Source organism: Aulonocara stuartgranti (genome assembly GCF_965226115.1).
Source record: "Aulonocara stuartgranti genome assembly, chromosome: 18".
In the NCBI taxonomy this organism is placed as follows: domain Eukaryota; kingdom Metazoa; phylum Chordata; class Actinopteri; order Cichliformes; family Cichlidae; genus Aulonocara; species Aulonocara stuartgranti.
In genome coordinates this window covers 14576563-14590178 of record NC_138954.1, presented here as the reverse complement: position 1 = coordinate 14590178, position 13616 = coordinate 14576563, and the positions used below count along the sequence as shown (strand labels likewise).

The 13616-nt window shown below is 36.8% G+C and overlaps 4 protein-coding genes across 9 annotated transcripts; all 4 read left to right on the top strand.

Moving 5' to 3' along the window:
• The first annotated feature begins 686 nt into the window (after positions 1-686).
• LOC309694480 (chemokine XC receptor 1-like) lies at positions 687-4912 on the top strand. Its single transcript, XM_082514588.1, has 2 exons — positions 687-737; positions 2596-4912. The coding sequence occupies exon 2, from the start codon at positions 2608-2610 to the stop codon at positions 3649-3651; it is 1044 nt and encodes a 347-aa protein (XP_082370714.1). The 5' UTR covers positions 687-737; positions 2596-2607; the 3' UTR covers positions 3652-4912.
• Positions 4913-5079: 167 nt separating this feature from the next.
• On the top strand, positions 5080-6963 carry LOC309693128 (chemokine XC receptor 1-like). Its single transcript, XM_082512115.1, has 2 exons — positions 5080-5144; positions 5321-6963. Exon 2 carries the CDS (start codon positions 5349-5351, stop codon positions 6339-6341), a length of 993 nt encoding a protein of 330 aa, XP_082368241.1. The 5' UTR covers positions 5080-5144; positions 5321-5348; the 3' UTR covers positions 6342-6963.
• LOC309693127 (chemokine XC receptor 1-like) lies at positions 6615-8637 on the top strand. Its single transcript, XM_082512114.1, has 2 exons — positions 6615-6695; positions 7264-8637. The coding sequence occupies exon 2, from the start codon at positions 7296-7298 to the stop codon at positions 8307-8309; it is 1014 nt and encodes a 337-aa protein (XP_082368240.1). The 5' UTR covers positions 6615-6695; positions 7264-7295; the 3' UTR covers positions 8310-8637.
• Positions 8638-10472: 1835 nt separating this feature from the next.
• Positions 10473-13573, top strand: LOC309694418 (chemokine XC receptor 1-like). 6 transcript variants are annotated; one of them, XM_082514501.1, is made up of 4 exons: positions 10473-11129; positions 12151-12188; positions 12327-12368; positions 12505-13573. In XM_082514501.1, exon 4 carries the CDS (start codon positions 12515-12517, stop codon positions 13532-13534), a length of 1020 nt encoding a protein of 339 aa, XP_082370627.1. In that variant the 5' UTR covers positions 10473-11129; positions 12151-12188; positions 12327-12368; positions 12505-12514; the 3' UTR covers positions 13535-13573. The 6 variants fall into 6 exon arrangements, with proteins under 6 accessions (XP_082370627.1, XP_082370626.1, XP_082370625.1 ...); XM_082514500.1 differs by lacking the exon at positions 12151-12188; XM_082514499.1 differs by having other exon boundaries at positions 12151-12368.
• The last annotated feature ends 43 nt before the right edge of the window (positions 13574-13616 follow it).

Sequence of the window (13616 nt, the reverse complement as noted above, 5' to 3'; positions counted from 1 at the left end):
TTCACATTATTGACTTTTCTGTTCTAGTTATTGCTCAGACTTTTCTTAACACTCAGCATCTGGGTAAGTAGGTTAAATAACAGCCATGAAGTGACATCAAATGTAATTTGTGTTTACTAAGGGTTACATATTAATAAATTAGACACATACTTCTTTCCATCCATCCATCCATTATCTTCCGATTATCTGATTATCATGGTCGCGAGGAGGCTGGAGCCCGTCCCAGCTACAGTAGGAGGACAGGGAGGCTACACCCTGGACAGGTCGCCAGTCTCACGCAGGGCTAACAGACAGACAGACAAACATTCACATTCTCATTCTCACTATTCTTACATGGGCAATTTAGAATCATCCGGCTAAGGCAACAGCACTTCCTGAATGTCTATTTATTGTAAAAGGACTACCTTTGATGCATTGGAAAACTGATTTGATATCTCTTCCCTATCGGCTCTTTTCATTGTCTTTGGTTTATCTGCAGTAATGAAAGTTTCTCAATAAACAGTTACAGGTAGAACACAGATTTACAAATGAAACCTGTACACACCACTAAGTGTTTTCAGTTACAGGGAACATGTTTTCATCACATGTGAAACACAAGTCCCACAATCACTGCTTATTGGATGAACTGAAAAAAATGCGTAGTTTCTGTTCACCTTTGTGATATTCAAAACCACTCTCACCAACCTTTCGCTAACAACCTTGCTGAGGACCCTGGTGTGCAGACCCCCTTTGTGCAGGTACAGTATAGTTTTGATTTTCTTTCATTTCAGTCAAAGTCTAAGGTTGACCTTTGCTGAAAGTGACGTTAAAGTTTAGAGTGTGTACAGGTTCAATCAATGTTTACAGAGTGGGAACATTTTTCAGGCGTGACTGCTATTGCAGATTTGTGCACACATTTTGATTAATTTGTGCATTTGATTTAGTGAAAACCTGGACACTGATTAAGGAAACTATGGAGAAAATTGAAAACAATGACACACAACAGCACTTTGTGCACTGCACACAATGAATGTATGTAGCCTTTTTGTGGCTTTCCCCCCTTTTATGACCATTAATGCTATCTTATATTCACTGAACAAACTGAGTTGCATTGACATAAATAAATCTAGAACTCTACGTTTTAATTAGAATGTTTTCAAAAAAAATCCTACTTATTACTTAGAATGGATTTTTGCAAAAAAGTTCTCAAGCAAATTATACTAGCAACACAAAACAATTTCCTTTTTCTCAAATTACAAAACTTCTTGGAGTAGCTTATCTTTATTCTGTGTGGTAAGGTAATATTTACTTAGATTTACTAACTTTACACCCCGATTCTGATATGATTTATTTCATTTTCTACATGATACTTCTTGTGTTAACATAAGCCTTGTATCACAAGGCTTTCATAAAACATGAAATTACAGATGCTTTAAAGAACAGGCCACCAATCCTGATTACTTGCAATATTCCAACATTTACATATTGATCAACATTAAAGATGCATTGATTTTCTTAGTCAATTCCAATTTCCAATTTTTTGTAAGTGTCTCTCAGTACCAATTTTTCATGTTCCAGTTTTATTTCTAAAACCTGTACTTGATGGCATAAACAAACAAAATTCAACTTTGTGTCTTCACTCACAGTGAAGAGCTTCCATGGTAACGACACATTAGTATGCACCTGTGAGTATCTGTGCACAATTGAATGACACTTGGAATGAAGTTCACAGTCAGACATATGGGAGGCTGACTTACTGCTCAGGGCAGAGAACTCTGGCAATCAGATGGCTCCTCTTCCTGACTGGTCGATTAGTGCATCTCTAATTACCAATTAGTCAATCAAACTTTAAACAAAATCACCTTTTGTGTGTATGCCTAATAATCTGATAAGAAAACTGAAAAATATACTTAGTAAAAATAAGAAATAGCAAAACAGCTAAAAGTATGAGCTAAAATATAGAAAATAAACTTAAATAATATAATCTACACATACTATATTATTTTCTTTTGCTTTCTAATCGCTCTCCATAGTGCATAATCAGTTAAAAGTCAGGGTGAAAAGGTAAAGTAAGTTTTGGTTTATGTTTAAAGCTTTGAGCCCTTCATCTTCTCTAAGGTTCTCTACCAGACTGTTTGGTCAGGCAATTCACAATGTGCTGTACCTTCTCAACCTGCAATGTTTCTCCAAGCCAGTTTGTACCCACTGCAATGATTAAATATACACAAAAGTGGCTCAGTCACAAACAGTCCTTGATTAGTTTTTATTTGCTAGCTTCTAGGTTTGCTGCATTTCTTCTTTGATGTTTTCGTTGATAAAATCCTGTCAAAAAACACAAATCAGTGCATAGAATATACTACATAAATACATTTTTAAGTCCATAAATATAAATAACTTTTAAAATGTATTCTTGGTTAAATATTATAATAGAGAGTAAGTGAGAAAAGTGAGATATGCATCCAAATACAGAGTCACTGACCATTAGCTAATATTTGTTAGATAGCCTTGTCTAACAAAGGTTTATAATATTATAAGTCCTTAAGTAAGACTGTGAAATTTGACCTACTTGATATACCTGTCTAACAGTCTTTTTTAAATTTCCCTTTATGCTGGAAGAAAGTGGATACAATGGATAACGTAGATACTATCAGCACCAGCCTTGACTCAACCTCGTACCCCTATGATTATGACTACGATGAACTCTGCAACAAAACAGGTGTCATCCAATTTGGAGCGATCTTCACTCCAGTCTTTTTCTCCATTGTGGTGATTCTCAGCATCTTTGGCAACATCCTGGTCCTCGTGGTGCTGGTCAAGTTTGAGAATTTGAAATCCCTCACCAACACCTTCATCCTGAATCTGGCTGTATCAGATCTCTTCTTCACAGCTTCTCTGCCCTTCTGGGCCTACTACAACATGCACGGATGGACCTTAGGGGAGCATGCATGCAAAATAGTGAACTTTATCTTCTGCCTTGGATTCTACAGCAGCGGTATCCTCCTCATCCTGATGACTGCTCACCGCTATATAGCTGTTATAAATCCTCTGTCTGACATTGTTTCCACCACAGGGTATTACAGTATTGTAGCATCTGCGATCATTTGGGTCGTTAGCATCCTGGTTTCCAGTCTAGCTTTTGCTTCCACCAAAGTTGCAGAGTCAAAGTACTGTGTATATGCAGATTCTTATTGGAGCTTGTGGGGAATCTACCAGCAAAACATCCTCTTTCTAATTACCTCAGTGGTATTCATGTTTTGCTACACTCATATCATGTGCAGGTTGCTTCATCCTGTGCAAAGAAGACGAAACAAAACTTTGAAACTAATTTTTATTCTCATGGTTGTTTTCCTTGTTGGATGGGTACCTTACAATTTAGTGATATTTCTGCAGTCCTTTTCCTACTGGCCCAGAGAAAGTGACTCATTAGGGGAAGATTGTCAATACAGCAAAAATCTGGATTATGCGCTTGAGATTACTCGACTTTTTGCCTTTTCACAATGCTGCCTTAACCCCGTGTTTTATGTGTTTGTGGGGGTTAAATTCAAAACCCATTTGAAGAAAATGCTAAAGAGCTTGGGCCGCAAAAAAAACAATAACAGCTTTCGCAACAGACAAAACCGGCAAACAATAATATCGATAACAAGTGGTGAAGAGTTGTCACAGGCACCTTGATATTGTAAAAAAACAGAACTAATACATCTTGTTCATTAACATAGTTGATTCTCAAAATGTCTCAAACGGATTTCATTGTTCTTTTGAATCTGGGTTCACTTGGGAATGAACTGCCAATATGTTTTTCCAAAATGATTTCCCCCAATGTTGGTGCTTTTTACAACCATTTTCTGACTCTTCTTTAAAATTACTGATCAGTAACCTATATCAATGCAGCATAACGGCTTATTTTCATCAGATTATTGCTTGCCATTTATTATTCAGTCAAATATGTTTATATTAACATTCACTAAATAACATTAAATAAAAAATAAAATGCCAAAAATAGACTGAGCAACATAACCTGCTACTTCTTTGTGAAACTGCATTTGGTTTCCTCATGTCTTTAGCCATCAGTGATCAAAGTATGCACACATATTCAAGAGGTTTATTGTCATCATAAACATCATAATGGAGTGTGGTCTATATGATTTCAAACCAGAAGAGCTGGTTTGATTGTCTCAGAAACTTTTTGAGATATCTGGGATTAAGACTTATGTTTCTGGAGTTTACAGATAATGGTATAAAAAAAAAAGAAGCACAAATTGAAATGACTGGCAGTTACTAATAACAGAAACTGACTTTTTAATGCAAAGTCTGAGTAAAATATTATAGAGCTGTTCATCCTGCCAAACCTATGATCGTAACTCAAACAGCCTCATTCAGATGATTGGATCATAAAGACTTCAAGTTGTTCTGGGGTCAGAGTGCAGTCGTGTAATTTACTGGAAAGGTGCAACTGAAACAAGAAGAATAGAAAAGTGGGAAACTTCTGTTTAACATCGATGGTGTGCAATATGTTGTAATATTTTGTAATATGTTGTAATATGTTATGTTTAATCAAGTTTGCTTCATGTACTTATCTGTGGTTATAGTTTCTGACCAAACTCTTCTATGATCAAAGAACCTTTTGTTGCTGTAGCAATTTCATTTGTGTTTAGATCTGCTGATTATGCTGTACATGGTATTACAGATATATATATACATATATGTCACTTTGATTATCCATGATAATAATAATAAAAAAAAAAAAAATCTTTCCAGTTTTCAGCAGAACATGACTTCTTCCCAACAGAGTATTGGGTATTGTGCTTATTTTCATATTCTAATACCATCAGCATTATTCTTTTGCTTTACAAAATAATAAACAAAATAATACATGCAGTTATTTTTGTGTTCATTTTGGCTAGTGCTGCATGCTTGTAGTCTGTTACATTTTTAATAAAACTATGAGAAAATATTAAAATGTACTTTTAATTTTGTTTAAGTTGGATTTTCAATGCAGAAAAACAAGTTGCCCATGGTTTTTGGGCATGTTTTTTTTTTTTTTTTTGTTAAGACGGCCTCTCTGACTTAATGTGAAACAAAAAGAGGAACTGTTACTTTAGTCAAGACCATCAGAGCTATCTGACCAGAGCGCAATTCAACACCAGAGTTGACAGCTGATTGTTGAGGTAAGTTGCTGTATTATTTCTCCTAAGTTGGACTTCAACTGGCTGCTCCCACTTGCTAACATAATGTACAAAGATTAAAACTAAAATAAAGAATTTCTGTTATTTAATAGAGAACTGCTCAGTTAACGTCTTTAATTACATTTTAAAAATCTAGTTTTTTGTTTTTTGTTTTTTAGAAAACTGACAAAGGAAAACAACTTCACAATGAGTGACTATAGACTGAGTGATCATGTTGAATTTCTTTGTGAGACTGACTTTCCAAACATCACCGGCCCCCTTTTCATCCTGATCTTCATCCTCAGTGTCATAGGCAATGGTCTCCTCTTATGTGTTCTTTTCATCTACGAGAAACTGAACACAATGACAAATATTTTCATCCTGAACCTGGTCTGCTCTGATTTGATCTTCACCATCACACTTCCATTCTGGGCCGTTGATCATTTACACCACTGGGTCTTTGGGGACTTTGCCTGCAAATTCATGACTGCTGCATACTTTGTTGGGCTGTACAGCAGTGTCATTCTGCTGACTGCCATGACAGTGGATCGCTTCATTACCGTGGTGCTGCACAACCGGCTGAGCAACCATGCTATAAGGCAGAAGTCTGGAGTTGGTGCCTGTATAGCTGCCTGGGTCATCAGCATCTCGGCATCCCTGAGTGATGCTATGATAGTAAAAGTAGTAGACTGGGAAAATGTTACCTATTGCGAGCCTGAATTTGATGACAAGCTTGGACATTATCTCCAAGTATCACTGCTATTTTTCCTCCCATATGCCATCATTATTTTCTGCTATTCTGCCATCCTCAAGACAGTTTTACAAGCTTTAAACAGAAAGAAGCACAGGGCTGTAGCTGTGCTGTTGTGTATTGTTGCAGCCTTTTTCTTTTGCTGGGGGCCATACCATATTGTGCTTTTAATTAAATCTCTTTATAAACCGATAGGTTGTAAGGCACAGGAACAGTTAGAAGTTGCCTACCATATTTGTGAAATGCTTGCCTATTCTCACTGCTGTATGAACCCTCTGCTATATATGCTCTCACAGAAGATGCGAAAGCATCTGTTGAATCTTTTGTTCAGGAAGAACAGGGAGAGAGACACATCTCTCAGTTCTGTTAGTCAGAAAGCAGTTTTCATAGCTGGGAGTTCTGCTATAAACTTGGAACTGCACAACAATCAGTTAAACAGCCACTTGTGAAGTTAAACATCTGTAAATATTCTTATTTAATTTGACATCTTTTTTATGTTCTCCTGAAATTAAGTAGAAATTACATGCATTTTTAATTTTAATGTGCCAAGTAAAAGCAAAATGTACGTGTGTAGGAATCTGTTTTCTACTGCACTTTTACAAGCAATGCTGTTTTTGTAAAAAAACAAAATACAATGTTACTGAAATCCAGTGAAGCTGTTTTCACTTCTCTCTTCTCTCTGCACATGTCATTATAGGCTAGATGGAAAAAATGCAATGAAAGCAAATTTCTGTGGTCATATTAGTACGAAGTGTAAGTGTATTAACACAATCAGTGAGGGAAACACAGAGTGCATGCACAAGGTAGGCTCTTCTTGGCTGTTTTTCTCTTTTGAATTAGGTGATAACACTCATGAGAAATGATTCATGTAATAATAAAATATTAGTATTTATTATTTATTATAATAACAATAATAAAGTATTATTTATTTATTATTAACAAAAATAAATGTTGTGACAGAAATACAGGAAATGTAAGGAAATGTAGGAATATGGAGTGGAATTTGATATAACTGCGATATGAATTAACCAGGGAATATTAAATAAAACTGCAGTGCTGTTATGCAAGCAACATTATATGTTTTGACCATTTTCTTCACTGGTTCACAATAACCCCTGTGGACATGCTTTATTTGCCATTCATAGATTTATGATGTTATATCATTCTTTTTACATTTCTACATTTAATTTTTCCTGAATGCTGTTGAAGGCATGAATATTATGCTGTTCAACTTTATAATCATTGGTTCTAAACTGTATTAGTTTTTATCTTGACTAACATATTTGTACCAAAATGCATTAATTATGTTACTATATATAAATAAATAAATCATCTTCACAGTATAAGATTTTTTTTTCATTTCCTCAACAGTACTTTCCTCCCAAGACCTAAACAAGTAAATCATGGCCTTGGACAGTGACAGTTATGATTACATACACTTTAATGAGACTCACAGCAGTGAGACCGAGTATGACATTAAGATATCAGAACTTTACTATCCTGCTGCTGTCAACAGTCTCGTCTTCTGCATCAGCCTTCCTGCAAACAGCTTCCTGCTGTGGGTCCTCTGGACGGAACAAGCTTGGAAGATCACATCGGATATTTTACTTCTTCAGCTCACAGTTTCTAACCTCTGCCTCACTGTGACATTGCCTTTTGCAGCCTGTAATGCACTCCATGGGTGGGTCTTTGGAGAGTGGGCCTGCGGAGTAAGTGTAGGGATTTATTTTCTGGGACTATTCACCGCCGTGGTGATCCTCACTGCCATGTCTTTGCATTCTTATGTTACTGTGGTTCAGCCTTGGTGCTTGTCTGCACAGGCCTTAACAAAATATGGTGTTCTCATAGGTAGCATTGTGATGTGGCTGGTGTGTGCTGCTGCAAGCATTAAACTGGCTGTGAGTTGTAGAGTCATCGAATTTGCTGACATTAAAGTGTGTGTAAATTTGGTGGAGTCACTAACCATGAAACTCACTGAAATCTACACACAGATTTTTCTTTTCTTTCTCATTCCTGTCCTTATCACTTCATTCTGTTATGTTCACATGTGGATAATGGCGAAGCAGGGCAGGATAAACAGCCAACAACAGCCTTCAAAATTGATTTTAGGCATAACTGTCAGTACTTTTCTATGCTTGGCTCCTTCTAGCATCCACATGTTTATACAGTCCTTGCTACTATTGGATTTTTATGAGTACACACATGAACTGATATATGCATTGCACTATGCTTGGTTGATCATTCATCCCATCATTGACATCTACTGCTGCTTTATCCCTTTGGTGCATTTAATAGGAATACAAAGGTTTAGGAGGTATCTTCCCATGCCGTGCAATACATTATCACTGTGCAGAGATGAAACTAAAACTGACAGTCCAATGGCATTAATCCCTCTCCAAAATGCGGAAGAAATTTGAATTTACTGTAGCATGCATGCATTAGGATGAGACAGCTAGATGCTTGAGGGTTTGATTAGATAAATTAGCTGAACTTAATATAGTACAAGCAACAGTAACAAGATCAAAAAATGGGCAGCACCTATTAAGATAAGATAAGATAAGATAGAACTTTATTAATCCCTCGGGTGGGTTCCTCTGGGAAATTCGACTTCCAAAAAGCACAGCAACGACCGAAGTTACAGTTACAGAATTGTTATATATATATATATATATATACACACACACACACACACACACACACACACACACACACACACACACACACACACACACACACATATATAAATACAGAGACAAATATAAATAAAATATACAAAGGGGATAAATAGAATAAATAGGAATAAAAAATAAAATACAAGTGAATTGCACATTTCAAGTATTGAGTCTATTGCACTGTTGACTATTTACAAAAAGTATTGCACAAGGTATTGTACAGTGAGGTGAAGAGGCACTACAGCTTAGTTGTTCCCCCCTCCTTTGTCCTCCTGTTTCCCCTCCCTCTCCCCTCCAGAGAGGAGTTAAACAGTTTGATGGCGTGTGGGACAAAGGAGTTTTTAAGTCTGTTAGTTCTTGTCTTGGGGAGAAGCAACCTGTCACTGAACAGACTCTTCTGGTTGTTTATGGCCGTGTGCAGAGGATGCCCAGCATTGTTCATAATGTCCATCAGTTTCTATTAATGATAGAGTCTGACTTTGTTGATGCCAAAGGGGTGTACCACACAGCAAGATTAATGGCTTAGTGACCTGAGTTTTCTGTTACGAAAGTGACTTTGTTTTTACCTGGCTAAATCACCATGGTAACATGCTGAATACCCAACCAGTGAAAGTTGATAACCACCTTTGTAATATTCGTTATGTCCCACATGGGTTTTCAGTTTTGTTGAGCCAGGTAAGACAAAGAAAGCCAACATTCTCATAGTTTACCTCTTTGGTAGAGAGTGGTACAAAATGGCAAATAAATAAAAAACAGCTCAATTAGTCAAGCTTTATAGAAAGACAAATGCTACATCTGCTGCTTCATGCACAGAAAATTCAGGGTGTTCTGTGGTTAGACTGGGATTCTACCAGTTACTGCAAAGGTGTCCATCATATAAAGAGAAACAGAAGTGACAATTTCATTTTGACATTGTGTAATGTGTTGTGTTTCAATACCTTTTCTTAATGTTTTTATCTGTGTTTATATACTTTCTGATCAGAATCTTCTATTTTATACTTCTACTACTCCAAAATGATCTGTTGATTATACTGTACATTGTAGAAGTGATATTGTAGATCGGTCTCTATGATTACATGTGTTACATTTTCTGTTGTCAAAAAAATCACTTTCAAAGCTATTTTTTATCCATTTGATATCATGATTATTTTCACATTTTATTTCATGTAAAGTATTCTCAATGCATTTGATTTAAAAAAATAAAACTAACGTTTGTATCTTGTGGAAGTTTATTTAATATGAAAGAGATACCTTTTAATATTTTCTTAACAGCATACTTTCTTTTTCAACAAGCGAGCAACTAGGAAGTAAGTAAGCAAATTTCACTTTGACCTGTCGACTTGAAAGATCAATTTTCTCTTTCTAATCATGTTGGACAAATTTCCTGGTGCAGATCAGTTAGAGTGAAGTGTGACTTAGCATGATAATAGAAAAGGCTCAACGATTGATCCAGCGTGTTAACACCTTGCATGTTCAGTTCAACAAAGCAGGCAAGTTCAGCAGGTGCAGACTCAGCCATCAGATTAGCATGTATGAAAAACAAATAACCAAAAAACAAATAACCAAAAAAACAAAAACAAAAACAAAAAAAAACTGGTTGATGAATGTCCTTAATTTAACCAGTTTAACCACTAATACAACATCTTGAGTTTTCATAATCATGTTAGAGTTAATATATTATTACATATAACTGCAAGTTGTTTATTTCTGTATTTCTAACATTTATCATTATTAAATATGATTTAATAGTTAAATAAAAGAAACAGCTGCATGAAAATCAAAGATTAATTAAAACAGGGTCGAGCCAGCAGGTCTTTGTACCTTTCTCTGTGTTTCGTTGCAGGTGGTTTGGTGGGTGGATCCCAACTGATTTCTGCCCTTCTGTGAAGCTGCGTTTCTGGGCTTTCTGTCATACACCTGCAGGCAGTCTGCTCATTGAAAGCTGCGTAGCCTGTTTTAGACTTTCTGCTAGTGGTGTGTGATATTTGTGCAAGTTTTGATGTGATACCAAGTAAATACGGGGCCAGTATACTAATACTTTTAACTTATAAAAGCAGCTTATGAAGGGGAGAGTGGTGCGTCATTATCTACAAGATTAACACATTTTAAAAACCACTAAAAAAAAATCACTGTGATTTTTACTTTTCATGATAATGAATGAACACAAGACCACGCCTTATAACTATCCTTGTGTTTTTGGGAGACCTGGAATGTCTTTAGACTTTTTCTGTATGCTGGTGGTCTGGGTCTGTCTGAGGGATTTACTTCCTCCTGTCTTCGTTTCTTTTGCTGCTCATTCTGTGTGAAAGCTCTTTTTATTTATACTAGTTTGTCACAGTACAGGATTTGTGTTCGCAGTGTTTTTATTTGCAGTTGTGAAGTACTTCTACACAATGCTGCGCTTTCTCACTCACTACAGCTCTGTGCGATTGAGTCACCTGACCACAAGACAACTAAACATAGTGGAGCAGGGAAGAAGGGGTGGCGCAAAGTTAGGCAGGATGAGAGGAGTGGTGTTTGCACAGACACGTCAACTTTCTGATGACTGGGAGCAACGCACTAAAGGTAAAGGAGCAAAACAAAGTATCGATCCTATCATGCTAGCATTGATACCAGCAGTGGTATTGATACTACCAATAATCAAATTGATTTAATAAATGTAAAAATGAGCATGCACCAGCATTTTGGATACTGGATTTAATAAACTGGTCTTTATTATCAATGCTGCAGCAGGATGTAAAATGCAAATTGGGACAGCTTACGCTGAGAGGTACAATCAAGTAGCTGGGATAATGTACAGGAACATCTGAGTTGCATATGGACTTGAAGTCCCTAAGTCCCAATGGGAGACACCAACAAAGGTGGTTGAGAACAACAGGGCTAATGTCCTGTGGGACTTCCAGTTTCAGACAGACAAGCAGCAGCTGGCCAAGCAACCACCACAGTGGTGGCTGACAAGGAAGCGAAGACTGAGGTTGTGATAGATGTGGCAATCCCAGTGGACAACAACATCAGAAAGAAGGAGCATGAGAAAATAGAGATGTACAAGGGACTGTAGCAACAGCGGGATGTGGAAGGTAAAGTCCAAAGTGGTCCCAGTGGTAAAGGAAGCATTAGAAGCTATAAATCTGAAATTGGAAGACTGGCTCCAGCAGATTTCAGCACAACATCAGAGATGTTTGTCCAGAAGATTGCAGACATAGGAACACCTAAGATACTGCTCAACACCCTCAAACTATCAGGCCTCTGGAAGAGAGCCAAAGCTTAAGATTCACATGCATACTATCCCTTCTAAGGGGTGGTTATTTATTTATTTTTTTCATTTTTATATGGGAGGGTAACAATTACCGGAAAGTGTAACTTAGGATAAAGAGCGTGAAGTTTTAGTTTAATAACAGTGACGTGTATGCTGTGTTTCATCAAGTTATTTTCAGGTTTTGCAGTTCATATGATTGGGACCTTTTATTGTTATTCTGTTGTAGCAATTTTAAAATACATTGACCTACTGAATATGCTGTACATATTATTAGAAGTATATTTTAGGTTATCATTGTCAGTTTTTTGAAGGTTTGCTGTATCTTTCCAGTTTTCAGCTGAAAATAACTGCTTTCCAACAAGTTTTGGGTACTGTCCTCATAATCACATTTTAATATCATCAGCAATATTCATGTGTTTTGCAAAAGAGAAAAAACTGCAACTCTGAATTACTGTGAATAAAAAGAGGAACTGTAAGTTAACACAAGAACTTCACAACTTTTCCAGCACAATGCAACTGACCACAAGGCATGACAGCTGATGATTTGGGTAAGTGATTTCTCTATCCCTGTTGCTTACATAAGGTGAAAACTAAAACTCAACAGTTTGTGTCATTTTATTGGAAAAAGAAGAGGTAATGTACATACATTTTATAAATCTAGTTTTGTGTTTATGTTTTTTCTAGAAAACAGACAATGACAAACAACTTCACAATGAGTGACCATGGACTGAGTGATGTTGCATTTCTTTGTGAGACTGACTTTCCAACTTTTACTGGCCCTTTCTTCATCTTGATCTTCATCATCAGCGTCATAGGCAACAGCCTCCTCTTATGTGTTCTCTTCATCTACGAGAAACTGAAAAGTATCACAAATATTTTCATCCTGAACCTGGTCTGCTCTGATTTGATCTTCACCATCACACTTCCATTCTGGGCCGTTGATCATTTACACCACTGGGTCTTTGGGGACTTTGCCTGCAAATTTCTGACTGCTGCATTCTTTGTTGGACTGTACAGCAGTGTCATTCTACTGACTGCCATGACAGTGGATCGTTTCATTCTCGTGGTGCTGCACAACTGGCCGAGCAACCAAGTTAAAAGGAAGAGGTGTGGAGTTGGTGTCTGTATAGCTGCCTGGGTCATCAGCATCTCGGCATCCCTGAGCGATGCTATGATAGTAAAAGTAGTAGACTGGGAAAATGTTACCTATTGCGGGCCTGAATTTGATGACAAGCTTGGACGTTATCTCCAAGTATCACTGCTATTCTTCCTCCCATATGCCATCATTATTTTCTGCTATTCTGCCATCCTAATGAAAGTTTTACAAGCTTTAAACAGAAAGAAGAACAGAACTGTAGTTGTGCTGTTGTGTATTGTTGCAGCCTTTTTCTTTTGCTGGGGGCCATACCATATTGTGCTTTTAATTAAATCTCTTTATAAACCGATAGGTTGTAAGGCACAGGAACAGTTAGCAGTTGCCTACCATATTTGTGAAATGCTTGCCTATTCTCACTGCTGTATGAACCCTCTGCTATGTATGCTCTCACAGAAGATGCGAAAGCATCTGTTGAATCTTTTATGCTGTAAAAAACTGTGCAGGAAGAAAAGAGAGGAAGACACTGGCCAGAACACTTCTGTTACTCGTAATGTAGCTTTTACAACTGTGAGTTCTGCTGTTCAGTTGGAACTGCATCCATTAAACATACACAGTTGAAATTAAACACCAATTGAGTCTGTAACTATTTTTATTTGATTTGACATCTTTTATATATTCACCTGAAATTATTTTTTAATGT

Coding starts and splice junctions, on each gene's coding strand:
- LOC309694418 (XM_082514500.1), top strand. CDS start 12,515: ATGACAAACAACTTCACAATGAGTGACCATGGACTGAGTGATGTTGCA.
- LOC309693128 (XM_082512115.1), top strand. CDS start 5,349: ATGAGTGACTATAGACTGAGTGATCATGTTGAATTTCTTTGTGAGACT.
- LOC309694480 (XM_082514588.1), top strand. CDS start 2,608: ATGGATAACGTAGATACTATCAGCACCAGCCTTGACTCAACCTCGTAC.
- LOC309693127 (XM_082512114.1), top strand. CDS start 7,296: ATGGCCTTGGACAGTGACAGTTATGATTACATACACTTTAATGAGACT.